Source organism: Seriola dumerili, unplaced genomic scaffold (genome assembly GCF_002260705.1).
Source record: "Seriola dumerili isolate Sdu_G_001 unplaced genomic scaffold, Sdu_1.0 BDQW01000052.1, whole genome shotgun sequence".
NCBI classification, from domain to species: domain Eukaryota; kingdom Metazoa; phylum Chordata; class Actinopteri; order Carangiformes; family Carangidae; genus Seriola; species Seriola dumerili.
The window spans coordinates 12,668,281-12,681,129 of record NW_019174307.1 but is presented as its reverse complement, the minus strand read 5'-3'; the positions used below and the strand labels follow the sequence as shown (position 1 = coordinate 12,681,129).

Below are 12,849 nucleotides of genomic sequence, written 5' to 3'. Positions count from 1 at the left end.
AGGCTGGCGTCACACATGTGGGAGCGGTTCAAATGAACGACGGCTCCACCACCAGCGGTTCGGAGTCCAGTGAGTCTGAGCTGGAATCAAACAGGGGGAACTGCAGCAGCCCCCTGATGTTTGGTAACCCAGTGGAGGCCAGCTCCCCTTCCCCTATACCCAGGAACAAGTTTTCCTTTGGCAGCCTCCAGCTGGACGAGGAGGCAGATGAGGACGGATGCCATGCCTTCAGTGATGAAGATAGCGCACAGATTTTCAGCTGTTAGTGCACAGAGGGCCTCAAACCGTCTCTGCAGGAGAGGTTAAATGGTTTAGCCTGAGTCCCGACGGTGTAAGAAAGTGGGTGTCAGTGGGTGACAGATTATTTCTGTCAGGAGACTACTCAAATCTCCACGCTCCATGTGCACCGCGGTCTTCTTAAGCACTTTTGAGCCCTCTCTTTCATTGAGAAGCTGTTCCCTTTGCAAGACTGCATGAAGGAAGGAATGTGTTCAGGGTTGTCTTGTTTGCTGCATGGAGGTACTTTATCTTTCAGCCTCCCTCTTTTTAATTGTATTAACGTGTCTCTGCAGACATACACAAGTGCCATGTTAGGATTTAACACTAATTCATGCAAACTATGGAGATTACAGAGAATTAGTGGCTCTGTTTATATGTTTTAAAGAGAATTTATTGTTCCAGTTGCACTTTTTCTCGCACTCTTTGAGTTTACTGGACCTTGATGTAAAAAGTCAGTGTATTGTAGAGTTGTTGAATGCTCAGTCCAGTTACTGTCTCAGTTGCCTTATGATTTCCAATAGGGAAATACAAATATCATTCAGTAATTGTCTGTAGATGGATCTATTTTCTACTCGTTGGTCACGTTTTGTACAGTTTTCTGTTAAACACACTTTGTGCTGTGAAGTCCTAAAAGACCTGTGGATGTATAATTGTGGCAGTTATTAAGTTTCAAAGCATATATTTTATGTTTTTATTCACAAAGTTGGTAGGAATAGGCAAGAAATACAACAACAGGAGAAAATATGAGCTCAAGATTTGTTGTCTAATAGCATTAGAGACCAGCAGTGGCTTGGTCAGGCTGAGGTGAAAGTAAATGTGTGTTGCAGTGGTAGTTTAGCCACTCCACATCAGTTTATGGCTCTTATGCTCACCGCTGACGTCCCGCTCTGCACTTGACTCATGCTCAAGTATCTCTGGCAGTAATTTGGTGTCACAAAGCCAAGTCCTCCAACAGATATGGTGTCAACAAACTTTGCAATGTTCGTAGCAAAATGGCGTTGCGCTTTTTTTTTTTCTTTTTTTTTTTTTGGGATCTCCTCTTTTTTTCTTTCGTTTTCTTTTTTGCACTTGTGTCTTCATGTTTATTTGTGTTGTTTTATCTGTTTGAGAAAGCAATGAGCTTCATGTCACATTTCTGTTCTTTCGTTTTCTTTGTCCAATGTATGCTCTTCTGTCTGTCAGCATGAAACTGTCATATCATGTCTGTTTTGTTTTTTTTCTCAGCTGTGACTGCATGTAAACCTGTTCTGTCACTCACTACTGTCTGTGTGGTGCAAAAAAACAAAAAAAAAAATCCAGATTACCAGCATCTGGGTTCCCTTCTCTGCAGTGATGCAGCTAACATTTAATTATTCCAGAGGAGGGAGAGAACACTGGGTTAAGAATGACAGCAGCTTGGGAATATGCAGGCAAATAGAAGCAAGGTTTTGTATCTGTGTATGTGTTTGCACTGCACGTGTGAAAGGCAGTTTAAGGGCAACACCTCAAAGCGCAGAGTCCCTGTGCTCATCCATCACTGTCGACCGCTGTTGCAGTGCTCCAAGACGTTTTTAGCATTGACGTCTGAAAACGTAGCCGTAGTGAGATTTTTTTTATGACCCCTGTTTTAGATTTCGAAATCATATGATGTTTCAACATGATGCATGGTGAAATTATTCAGAGTTGCACTGACATGAATTAATGCAGCATTACGAAAAGAGAAGTTCATTTAGTGGGAGTTACTGGATCGCTGCAGTGTGAGGGAACCCTCTCTGGTGCACGCAGCTCTTCCCCGTAGACCTGGAGTGACACTTTTTCTGTACGAAAAGTCATTTGGAGCAGATACAAAAAAAAAACAAAACAAAACAAAAAAAAATACAATTTAGTCGTTAAACTCTAAACCATCTAACATGTGTTTGTTCAGCTCACAGTTCCAGGTCTGTAGGTGAGACTTGTATGTGTGTTTTCAACCACTGGTGTCTTTCAGGGTGTGTTTCCAATGCATGCTGCTCTAAACCAGGACTGAGGCATGGTACACATCATGCCCCTCTGCCCTGGCTGCTCTCTGCATGCGCTGTACTGTATCTACTGTAATATACAGGTAGTGCTCACAGTCACCTCACTGTTATTTCATACTTTTATATAACAGATGAGAGAATTATGATGTTAAAGTAAAATCAAGCACTAATAATTCATCATTTTACAATAGCAGATAAATATACAGTGTTTTTACAATTCACTGTGTCACTATTATAAGTAAACTGAATGTAAAACTGACTGATGCATGTTTCCTCATTACCAACTGACTTTTTACAGTGACATATAACAGTGTCACGAGGCTGTTTATTCAAAATCTTAACATTCATAAAGATGTTTTTTATATTTTAATGTTAAATAATAGGTTAGAAGACCATGTATGAATTCTTTCTCTAAACTTTCTCCCTCAGTCTCTCACTCTGTCACTCAGTGTTCCTCTAGACACTCGCTGGGCTTTGACCTTTTTATGCTGCTTTTCTCAAACTTCAACAGTGTACATATGTTATTTTAGAGTCAATAAAGATGACCTTTATGAAGAGAGATTTCTGAATCTTCTTTTTGAGATCCCCGGTCTGCTGGTAGTTCCAGATGTAAGACTTTTCCCCGTCATCTTCCCTGTAGTTTTGTCGTGTTCGTTGGTGAATTTTTTTTTTTTTTCCTATTCATATGTAGAAATCTTTCTGAGTCACTCCTTCCCTCTGTGCTGTTTAGACTAATTCTTTCCCAGAGTTTTGCTGCTACGTTGAGCTAATTGCAGCCATGAGCTGCGCTGCTCTGTGTGCAAGTGTTGCATCACTGTTGTGTTTGGGCCGACACACCGCAGGACAGCAGAGAGAGGTGGGCAAGTTGCAGCTATAATATAGTAAGTAAGCTGAGTGAACATCGTCAGTGTAGATGACACTAAGTAAGCCGTCCCTGTAGATCATCCTGCAGTATGTGTCTCAGCTTGTGTACTGATTGACATGGCACGAAGGCTGCCAACGCTGTCTGGACTTTAGAGTGAGTCATGGCTGACTTTTCACTTTCTGCAGGCGGATCCCCCAGCTAAACATGATTATGTTTCCTGTATGGCTGAGGAAGACTCTGATCCTGGGGCAAACTGTGTTTGTAAATACTAAAATAGTTTGCTGATGCCTGCATAGTTTCCCAGTGGGTGATGTTTGCCTTGTTGGATGATGAATTTAATGCTGGAAAGTTTCATTAATATGAAAATGTCATCACAGTGTCTTTGAAATCGGACTTTCTGTAGAGCTGCAAGTAACTTAATCTTATTATTTTTGTCTTAAACCATTAAAAAGTTTTACTCTACAAGATGTGAGACCGCCATATCTATGATGACATCTTCAAATCTTGTGTAGTCCAACCAAAGGGACTAATTTTACATTGGTATAAAGCACAGACAAGCAGCAAATCCTCACATTTGAGGAGCTGGAACCAGGGAGCATTTGGAGCTTTTTCTTTAAAAATAACTAAAGCAATAAGCTTCATTTTAAGTTACTTATATCCCTGACTTCATATAAATTCTCACAGTGTGCCAAGCTTACAAATATGTGAATCACTCTAACTTTGATATTTTCTCCTCTCGCTGCGGCTGCCGTGTGACCCCGAGCAGGTGTGGTGTCCAACAGTCCTCACCTGTCTGCGTCCTCCGGTCACTCCCACGGCATGGTCAACGGTCAGAAGTCGCTGGAGCTGTGCAGTCACAGTCCCAACGGCCGACAGCCTTCCCCGCTCACCAGCCCGCTGCTCAACGACGCCTGCAGCGTTCGCACTGACGACGAAGACGAGGTTCGGAGGAAGGTTTGTAAACTAGAAGCACCTCGATGAGTTGCGTTGTTGCATGGGTTCTTAAGATTTTTTTTTTTTTTTACAAAGTTGTGCTTCAAAGCCTTCAGCATATACTCAAAATAGCTGTGGACCTAGATGACATGTCCTAAATAGATCTCCACCGGGACTGAAGCTGAGAATTTTCCCCTCAGCTTACTAGAGAAATGGGTTAGACAGGTAATGCAACTGATGAGGCGCCAGCTACTGTTGGACTTGCTCATAGTGGGATAGTTCAGTTGTATCCTCTCCCTCTGTTGTGTTGTCTTTGCAGAGGTTTCCAACAGATCGGGCCTACTTTATCGCCAAGGAGCTGCTGACGACAGAAAGGACGTATCTGAAGGACCTGGAGGTGATAACTGTGGTAAGACAGGCCAAGTCCGTTCTCCAGCACACTGCTCTACTGTTTGTTTTCTCCTGCGCTGTCCTCCGGGTAGAAAACATTGATTATTCCGGTTAGCTGCTCCATTGCAGAGCGCCCGCCAAAACACAGAGTCAGGCAGTGACACAGGGATATTTTGGCAGTTGCAATTTCATTTTTTATTCATTCCCAACACTCGTGCCCCGAAATGCATTTATCTGTCTCACTCAAGGCTGTGAATACTAAACTGTGTTTGTGTTTAAAGAGATAGATGGATTTAGCTGCATGTTCCCTCTGCATGCGACTCCCTATTTCAGTCTGTTCCTTTAGATTTCACTGGCTCGCTACAAGCATATGGACGCCATTTCATTTTGATAATATCACAAAGGAAATGCTGCAGAAAACAGGATATTAAATGTGCGGTTCAGCTCCCTCAGCTGCAAACAAGGAGGATGTTCTTACGAGGGCCGCGCTGAAGCGCTGCTGTCGTCTGACTCTGCACACACGTGTTTCCACTGGCTAGTTTCAAAGGCTGCAGCTTTTCTCGTCTTGTAATTTTCAGAGAGGCCTTTCACACATCTCATAAATATTTGGGTTGGCCGATGTCCTCGTCCAGCTTTGTGTGTGCTTGTCTCTCTAACTCCCTCTCTTTCCGCACACTGGTCAGGGCAATGCTGCTGTTTGGGGTGGAGTCATCTGAGCAACAGCTGGTGCCTCTTCTCAAACCCTTCGAGAAACACTCACTTTTCCTAAAACCCACTTCCCCTTGCCATCACGTCAGCTAAATAAAGCCGTTTTCTGTCTGCTGTGCCCTAACGCACAACATTGGAACATTTGGCTTCAGTCTGACTTAATGAAGTGATAGCGTTAAGAATGATTGGCTATTGATTCTTCCATACATCCTCGGGCAATTAAAGGATCTAAGAGATGTCACAAGGCTGAGGTGCAACAGCAGAGACACAGATGGAGGACTTTTGGAAGCATCCTGCGAAAATCTGCTTCAAGAGAGCATTCATCAGTGCTGTTCTAATGATCCTGAACAGGCTTGTGTGCGTTTGTGAGAAAGGATAACTAGTTAACAAGAATGAGACCAGAACACCAGGGGCACAGAACATACACAAAAAAAAAAAATGACTCGGCAAATACTCAGTATGATGCTTATCACTGCAACTTTTTTCCAAAATGTTTTTCACACCTTCGATATCCAAGTGATATTTATTACATGGTCACTTTATCGTTTCTGAAAACGCTCACAAAATCCAGCAGGTATCTCTCCTGGTACTTGTGTTATCATCGACCAGCCGAATCAAGTGTATTTTTCTTATCCAAAATCACAAATTTGCCTTGAAGGGCATTACAATCTGCACAGCATATGACACCCTCTACCCTTAAACCTTTGATTCAGATAAGAAGAAAAGAAAAAGTTTTTTAGTTGTATCCCTCAGTTTTCAAAGTGTAGAGATTTAACTCCTACATCCATCACAGTATAAGGGATTTCATTTCTGGTTTCTAACTTCCCTTGAGAGATGATCATGGTTCATACTTCCGTGTTGAAATGTGTGGGATAATTGGATGTAAAATAAGTGTAACTCTTAACTCTGAACTCTTAATGTGTAAACTAAGATTCTCCATGTTAATTGCTCGAAAGCTCAGTGCATCTATGTGTGTATTTGTGATTGCAGTCTTTCCAGAGCGCTGTGGGACAAGATGAGGCAACTCCAGACTCTCTGAAGAACACCATCCTCTCCACCTTCGAGCCTCTGCACAAGTTCCACACAGGTTTTCTCAGGGAGGTGGAGCAGAGGTTGGCTCTGTGGTGAGAGACTTCCCCCCCAACATCTTCCCTTCCCTGCGGGGTTAAGAACAAGTCCAGTGATATGACGATTTGGGTTTGGTCCATTCCACCACAACTTCTGCCCCATTTTTTTTTTTTTAAATAGTTTTATTGGCATTTTGTCTGAGAGGGCGACCCGGTCTCTTTAGTTGACCTCAGGAGCTGTCGTCTCCATGGCAACAGTCGTGCTGCACCATGGCTGGCCTTTCCTTGCCCGTGGGTTTCTGCTGTCTGATCTCCTTAATGATGTTGTGCTTTATCTAACACACACTGAATCACACACACACACTCAGACATGCAGACAGTGATGCATAAAGCCTACAGGCATTAACTGCAGACATGTAGTATAATACAGTATTTGTATTTCAAAGCGCATGTTGGCCTCTCATCGTTAGAACTCCAAATTAAAACTGGAAGTGATACGAAGTCAACGCTGCTGATAAGACCCACATTCAAATGTGTATGCAAATTAGCCAGCACTACGTATCTCTTTCATGGCTTTGCATATTCAAATATTATAGAAGATACTGTATGTACCTTTGTCAGTGTGACCATGATTAGAAAGTTGTCATATATGGAGAGGAGAGTGTTTTCAAGACAAATATTCGTCTCCTTAAAGCTAGTGCTGAAATGCTGTGCCACACTGAAAAATATTCTGAATGAATCCAGTAATGGCAGCCCATTACTTTTGCTCCCTGTATGGGGAAAGTCAAGTGCTCAAGGGAGACACCTGCTGGTGGGTCTCTCTGAAAGTTTAAAGAGCTCTCTCCAACTTCATTGAAATTTTTCTTCCATAAGGTGAAACTCATCTGAATAATCAATGAGCTTGAAGGTCTTTTGTGTAGCTTACACAATTACTTCACTGTCTTCAATAATAACAAGAATAATAAAGTTTGTTTATATAACACTTATCAAAACCAGATGTCCCAACCTGCTTTACATGTACAAAATAAAAAGCAGACAGATTTACCCAAATTGAATGAGGCTATTAAAAATAGTAAAATATGTTTTCAGAAATGCTGTAAAAGTAGAGAGTTTAAAAGAGGTTATAAATAAGTCTTTTAAATAAAAAAAATATGTTTTTCAGTGATCTGAAAGAAGAACACATAATGTTGCAGAGATAAAAAACTGCTTCTGTTTACCTGTTTTAGGGAAGGACGTTCCAATGCTCACATCAAAGGAGACTACCAGCGCATTGGCGATGTCATGTTGAAGAACCTTCAAGGTTTAAAGGTGGGGCGCAACTCTATGTAAAACTCTTACTAGTTAATGCTTTGGAAGTCATGTTCAAGCCATTCTCCAACTTGAATCTGTCCATAGCCGCTGACTGCGAACCTGCACAAGCAGTCTGAAGTTCTGTTGGAGCTGGAGAAGGCGTGCAGGGCGTCCCGCAAGTTGGAGGGTCTCTGCAGGGACTTTGAGCTGCAAAAGGTCTGTTACATCCCCCTCAACGTCTTCATTCTGCGGCCCCTGCACCGCCTCATTCACTACAAGCAGATCCTGGAGCGCCTGTGTAAACACTACCCGGCTACTCACGTGGACTTCAGGGACTGCAGAGGTACTACGCTCACACCAATGTTTATAGGTCAGCAAAATAATCTAACAGACGATTTTTCCAACGATCTCTTACCCGTGGTTTGTCCGTAGCTGCTCTGGCAGATGTGTCTGAGGTGGTGGACCAGCTCCAGGGAAGCCTCGTCAAGATGGAGAACTTCCAGAAGCTTTTGGAGTTGAAGAAGGATTTGCTTGGCGTTGACAATCTTGTTGTTCCTGGTCGGGTGAGTTTAAAGCTTAAAGGACTTCCAAACGTGTACTTAATGTCTTATACCATGTGTCTAATAACAAATGATGCATGTGTTTTTTGGGGGGGGGGTTTTTCTCTTTTCTCAGGAGTTCATCAGGTTAGGCTGCCTCAGCAAATTGTCTGGAAAAGGCCTACAGCAACGAATGTTTTTCCTGGTAACACCCAGTTTCTCAGATTTTCAGATATGACTAATCTAATTATTTAGTTTAGTGAGTCAGTGTAAAAATAAGCATGCTTTTATCTTTTCCGGCTATACATTACTCAGAAGGTCTTGGCAAATGTAGTGCAACTACAGATGTTCTATTTGGGAAAAATAACACATGTTGTTATGGTATGCAAGCGTTTTATATATGTGCTTGCTTTGGTTAGAAATGTGACTTTACATACAAGGCAATAAAAATGTAGAAGTGTACATGTATGGTGGCGCATTGTGCCAAAGAATATGTAATTATGACGAGTTGTTTGTGCCACCTGAGAACTATTTATTGGAGTATGTGCATTTGACTTAGATTTTCTCTCTCTGTGCCTCTCTGTCGATAGTTCAACGACGTCATTTTGTACACGAGTCGAGGGATGACGGCCACCAATCAGTTCAAAGTGCACGGGCAGCTGCCGCTCCATGGCATGACAGTAAGAGCTGTGTCTTGCAGCTGAATACGAAGTGCTTCAAACGCCTGTCACCAGTTTGTCATTACTGCAAATAAACTGCTTCCAACAGCTGAACTGCAGCTCTTTCACCGCACACACACACACACACACACACACACACACATACACACATACACACACACACACACGTACAATCGCAGGCACACAGACACACACATTCAGGACAACTGCCTTCTCTCTCACTTCCCTTTCATCCTCACTCCCTCCTTCTCTGCCTTTCTGTCTATTTTGGTTCTCGCTGTCCTAGATACCGCCGCTCTCTAATGTGTTTTCTGTGTCTCTGTGTTCTTCTTCCAGATCAGAGAGAGTGAAGACGAGTGGGGTGTGCCTCACGCCTTCACACTGGTTGGACAGCGCCAGTCGGTGGTGGTGGCAGCGAGGTAAAAACAGCCGCTGTCAACAATGCACAGGCACCTCGTACCTTGACCCTAAAATTAACCGAAAGTTCCCCGGGTGCGCGATTCTGTTTCTGAAGTGTCAGGATTTTTGAGAATTGATAGATGTGCGCTCGTGTCAGATGCAGTTCTCACAAATTATTCCGCTGTTTTTCTCCTTCTAGCTCATTTTTAATTACAGCGAGCTCACAGCAATTAAGATTTATGGTCAGAGTCACAGCTTGGTTGGCTTTCTATGCCCTGTGCTTTACCTCTCAGGCTAGATAGCCTTGTGCCTTACCTGCACCCAGAGAAGAAGAACTACAGGTATTCTGAAGGGCTGAAAACTCCTCTGCACATTATTTTTCCAAAGTTACTTTCACATATGCTGTTTCTAACTTCGGCAACTCCTGATATATATATATATATATATTTGTAATTACGGTCTCAAATACAGAAAAACAAAACAAAAGCAAAATGTGTTTTGGGGGGTTTAAAAAAATGTAATCCATCTTTTTATTGACAGTCAATATTTTCCTCAATAGATGCTGATTTCAAGGAAATCACCTTGATAATAATGATGATATTCACCTTGTACTTAGGATTTTATCTTTTGTTTGTTAGTTGGTTGACTGTGCTTTTTGTTTGTTTGTTTTTGCACAATATGTCCTTGATAGTCAGCTTTGCACTTTTTTACACTGACAAAAAATAAAAAAATAAAGACTTTCTCTGTCCAGTTTCCATTAATGAGCAGATGGAGTCTTCGTGTCTTTTTAAGGAGAATTTGGCAGGAAACCTGGACTAACGTGGCTCAGGCTTGTGACATTCTTGTTAATGGGACTATTTCTAACCACCAGGCCTTCCTGCTGTGACTCATGCCTGTTTGGCTCAAAAGACATGCTGAGCACTTTTTCCATTTGTGTGTTGTTCACTCTAGTTCACTAACAGAGATGGAGAAGTGGATGGAGGACATAAAGATGGCGATCGAGACGGCAAAAACCAGCAATGGGCCTTCATCTGACCTCCTGACCAGCAATCTGTCAGACAACAGTAAGTTGCTGCATAAACACACAGTTGAATATTAGTGCAACAAGGAATGAAAAAAAAAAAACTGTGGATAAACAGTCACAGATGGAAATTCCAGATACACAACACTGCATTTGATTTGTGAATGATCTGACACTGTCTGTGTTTGAGCGCCCTTCTCCCCTCATCACCCTGCTCATTGTCTAGCAGTAACAACCTCCTGACTTTCCCAGAATGCCCTGAGGACTCCTCGGTGGAGGCGGAGTCTGAAGACGACATGACCGCGTCGCACACCTCGCTGGAGAGGCCTGCCCCTCACCGTGGTAACACCATGGTGCACGTGTGCTGGCACAGGAACACCAGTGTGTCCATGGTGGACTTTAGCATAGCTGTGGAGGTACCAGCCAAACCTCAGCACTCAGCCTCAGACCTGCCCCTCCCCTCCTGCCTCGCTGTTTTCTTTCTCTGTTTCTGAGTCTGTGCTGTATCTGAATACACTTTGATTATCTCTCGGTGGGAACAGTATCTTCCTGTGCTGCGCTCCATCACCTTATTTTTATTGCTAGTGTCAAAAGGATTTCAAGGCTCATTCTTTTCATTATGTATTTTTCACAATAAAAAAAATCAGAATACTTCAAATTTAAAAATGAGTAAGAATCAGAGAACAAATTATACAAATATCTGGGTGAAAAATTGATTGATAAATCGATAAATGCCTTTTACACAAGAACTTGATTAAACTTTTTCCTCTAAGAACTTGAAGGTAGATCTTCAGCAACTCTTTCAAATGTTCTCCTAAGTTGTTTCTTTACTTTGTGCATCTACAGTTTTCTATGATGTGATCATTGTCACATTGTTAATATGAAAATATGCATTATGGCTACTTTAAAAGGTATTTCTAAGTTTTGTTATCGCTACATAGCCAACGTTAGCATTGAGAGCTGCATTGACGCTGTATCAGAAATCAACAAGACAATCTGACCAGGCAGGGGCTAGCTGGATAGCATGCTACTTATAACTTCAGAAGGAGAAAAGAAGTGATAGAAATAGCAGAAAAGAGTGTTGCTTCACACCGCTGGAGACAGCTCTTTGTGAGTAAAAGGATGAAGTTGGATGCTTAACTCAATGTTTATTTTAGACAGGTAAGTAAACAGCTCTTAATTCTAACATTGGGTATATAGCGATAGCAAAACTTACAAATAGCTCCTTTGAGCAATTCAATTTTGACTGAATGATGATACTAAATGAAAAGTTACGGAAAGGATCACCAGAGTTATCACAATTACTAAAATGCATCCTACTACAACTGACCTCACATTGGTGCACTTTTTTCACACTACGAATTGGTACTTTGTTTTATAAAAATATAGACTATAGCTTTAAATATCATAATATTTTATATCACACGTTGTTTACATCCATGTTTGCGAGCGTTCTTGTTCTTCTCTACTGTCGTTGTTTCTTTGCACATTACCGCCACCAACTGTCAATCAGCGGAACAGGGAGAAACCAATGGCAGGACATGAGTCATGTCAACCTCAGGCTTGCACATGTGCATGTGCATCCTCACACAACACAAACAAAACGGCACGCCCCCTCTTCTAATAGCATTGCTCTGTAGTGCCACCACTGGACAAAAACTTCACAAGTTACCTTGAAGAGATATGCTCTTTAAAAAAAAAAAAAAAAAAAAAATTCCAAGCAGATTGCTGGAAACAGAAAAGATGAGCCTCAAAGACCTTGCATCAATATTGAGCTATTTTTATATCTGATAAATGTCTATNCACAAAGTTCCTTTAAGAAAAATGCTCTTTAAAAAAAAAAAAAAAAAAAAAAAACATTCCAAGCAGATTGCTGGAAACAGAAAAGATGAGCCTCAAAGACCTTGCATCAATATTGAGCTATTTTTATATCTGATAAATGTCTATCTTAAGTCACTGCATTTGAAGCTGCTTTATTATTTATAATTTTTTCAGCCTCAGTGAAAATACTGTTCCCACCTTTCCCTCCTCTGGCTAACAGTAGTCAGCCTGACTTCCTTATCTAATCTCACAACTGCGGCTTTCCTGTGTGGTTCTGTCCTTCTTCTCCCCTCCTGGCACTTGAAATCTCTGACTGTCTATAAATAGAGAGAGAGCAGTACATAGATGTGCTAAACGTCCTCATCTCACACTAACAGAACAGATCCTGTTTTGGGATGTAGCCTCCCTACAACCCAGCTGTGCCCTGATCTAGTTCTGCTCTTCCTCTGTAACAACGTCCTCTTCACAGCCTTGCCTGGACACACCGTCGGCCTCCGTGTTAACCCCTGCCACTGCATGCCTGTGTTTCACCAACTCAGTCTCTGTGTTTCTGTCCTTCCCTCCCTGTCTGTTTTTTTTTCTCTCTCTGTCTCTCTCTTTTCCCCATGCGTCTGTGCGTTCCTCCGTGGTAGAGGACCCTAGTCCAGTCAGTGAGAATTTGGCCCCCCTGGTGGGGCCCCCCAGTGGCCAGGGACCAGTGCCTCTGTCTGTTATCTGCTGGTACCGTGTTCAGAGCCTCTCCTTTAGTGAATCCTGCAGGAGTCTAGAGGTAAAGGAGCCAGGCAGACAGGAGAGGCCCTGTATGTGTGTTTACTTGAACTGCACCATAGGAGGCAATGTTACAACGTGCTTGATAGAAA

The 12,849-nt window shown here is 42.2% G+C and overlaps 1 protein-coding gene across 2 annotated transcripts in view; it reads left to right on the top strand.

Moving 5' to 3' along the window:
* Positions 1–12,849, top strand: part of LOC111218323 (FERM, RhoGEF and pleckstrin domain-containing protein 1-like) — a 51,302-nt gene that overhangs the window by 35,362 nt on the left and 3,091 nt on the right. For both annotated transcript variants that reach the window (XM_022740573.1, XM_022740575.1), the window contains exons 14-24: positions 3,908–4,095; positions 4,394–4,483; positions 6,163–6,296; positions 7,466–7,547; positions 7,635–7,872; positions 7,962–8,092; positions 8,205–8,273; positions 8,659–8,748; positions 9,085–9,167; positions 10,099–10,211; positions 10,421–10,584. In XM_022740573.1, coding sequence (XP_022596294.1) covers positions 3,908–4,095; positions 4,394–4,483; positions 6,163–6,296; positions 7,466–7,547; positions 7,635–7,872; positions 7,962–8,092; positions 8,205–8,273; positions 8,659–8,748; positions 9,085–9,167; positions 10,099–10,211; positions 10,421–10,584 — 1,382 coding nt within the window. The remainder of the gene's footprint in view (positions 1–3,907; positions 4,096–4,393; positions 4,484–6,162; positions 6,297–7,465; positions 7,548–7,634; positions 7,873–7,961; positions 8,093–8,204; positions 8,274–8,658; positions 8,749–9,084; positions 9,168–10,098; positions 10,212–10,420; positions 10,585–12,849) is intronic.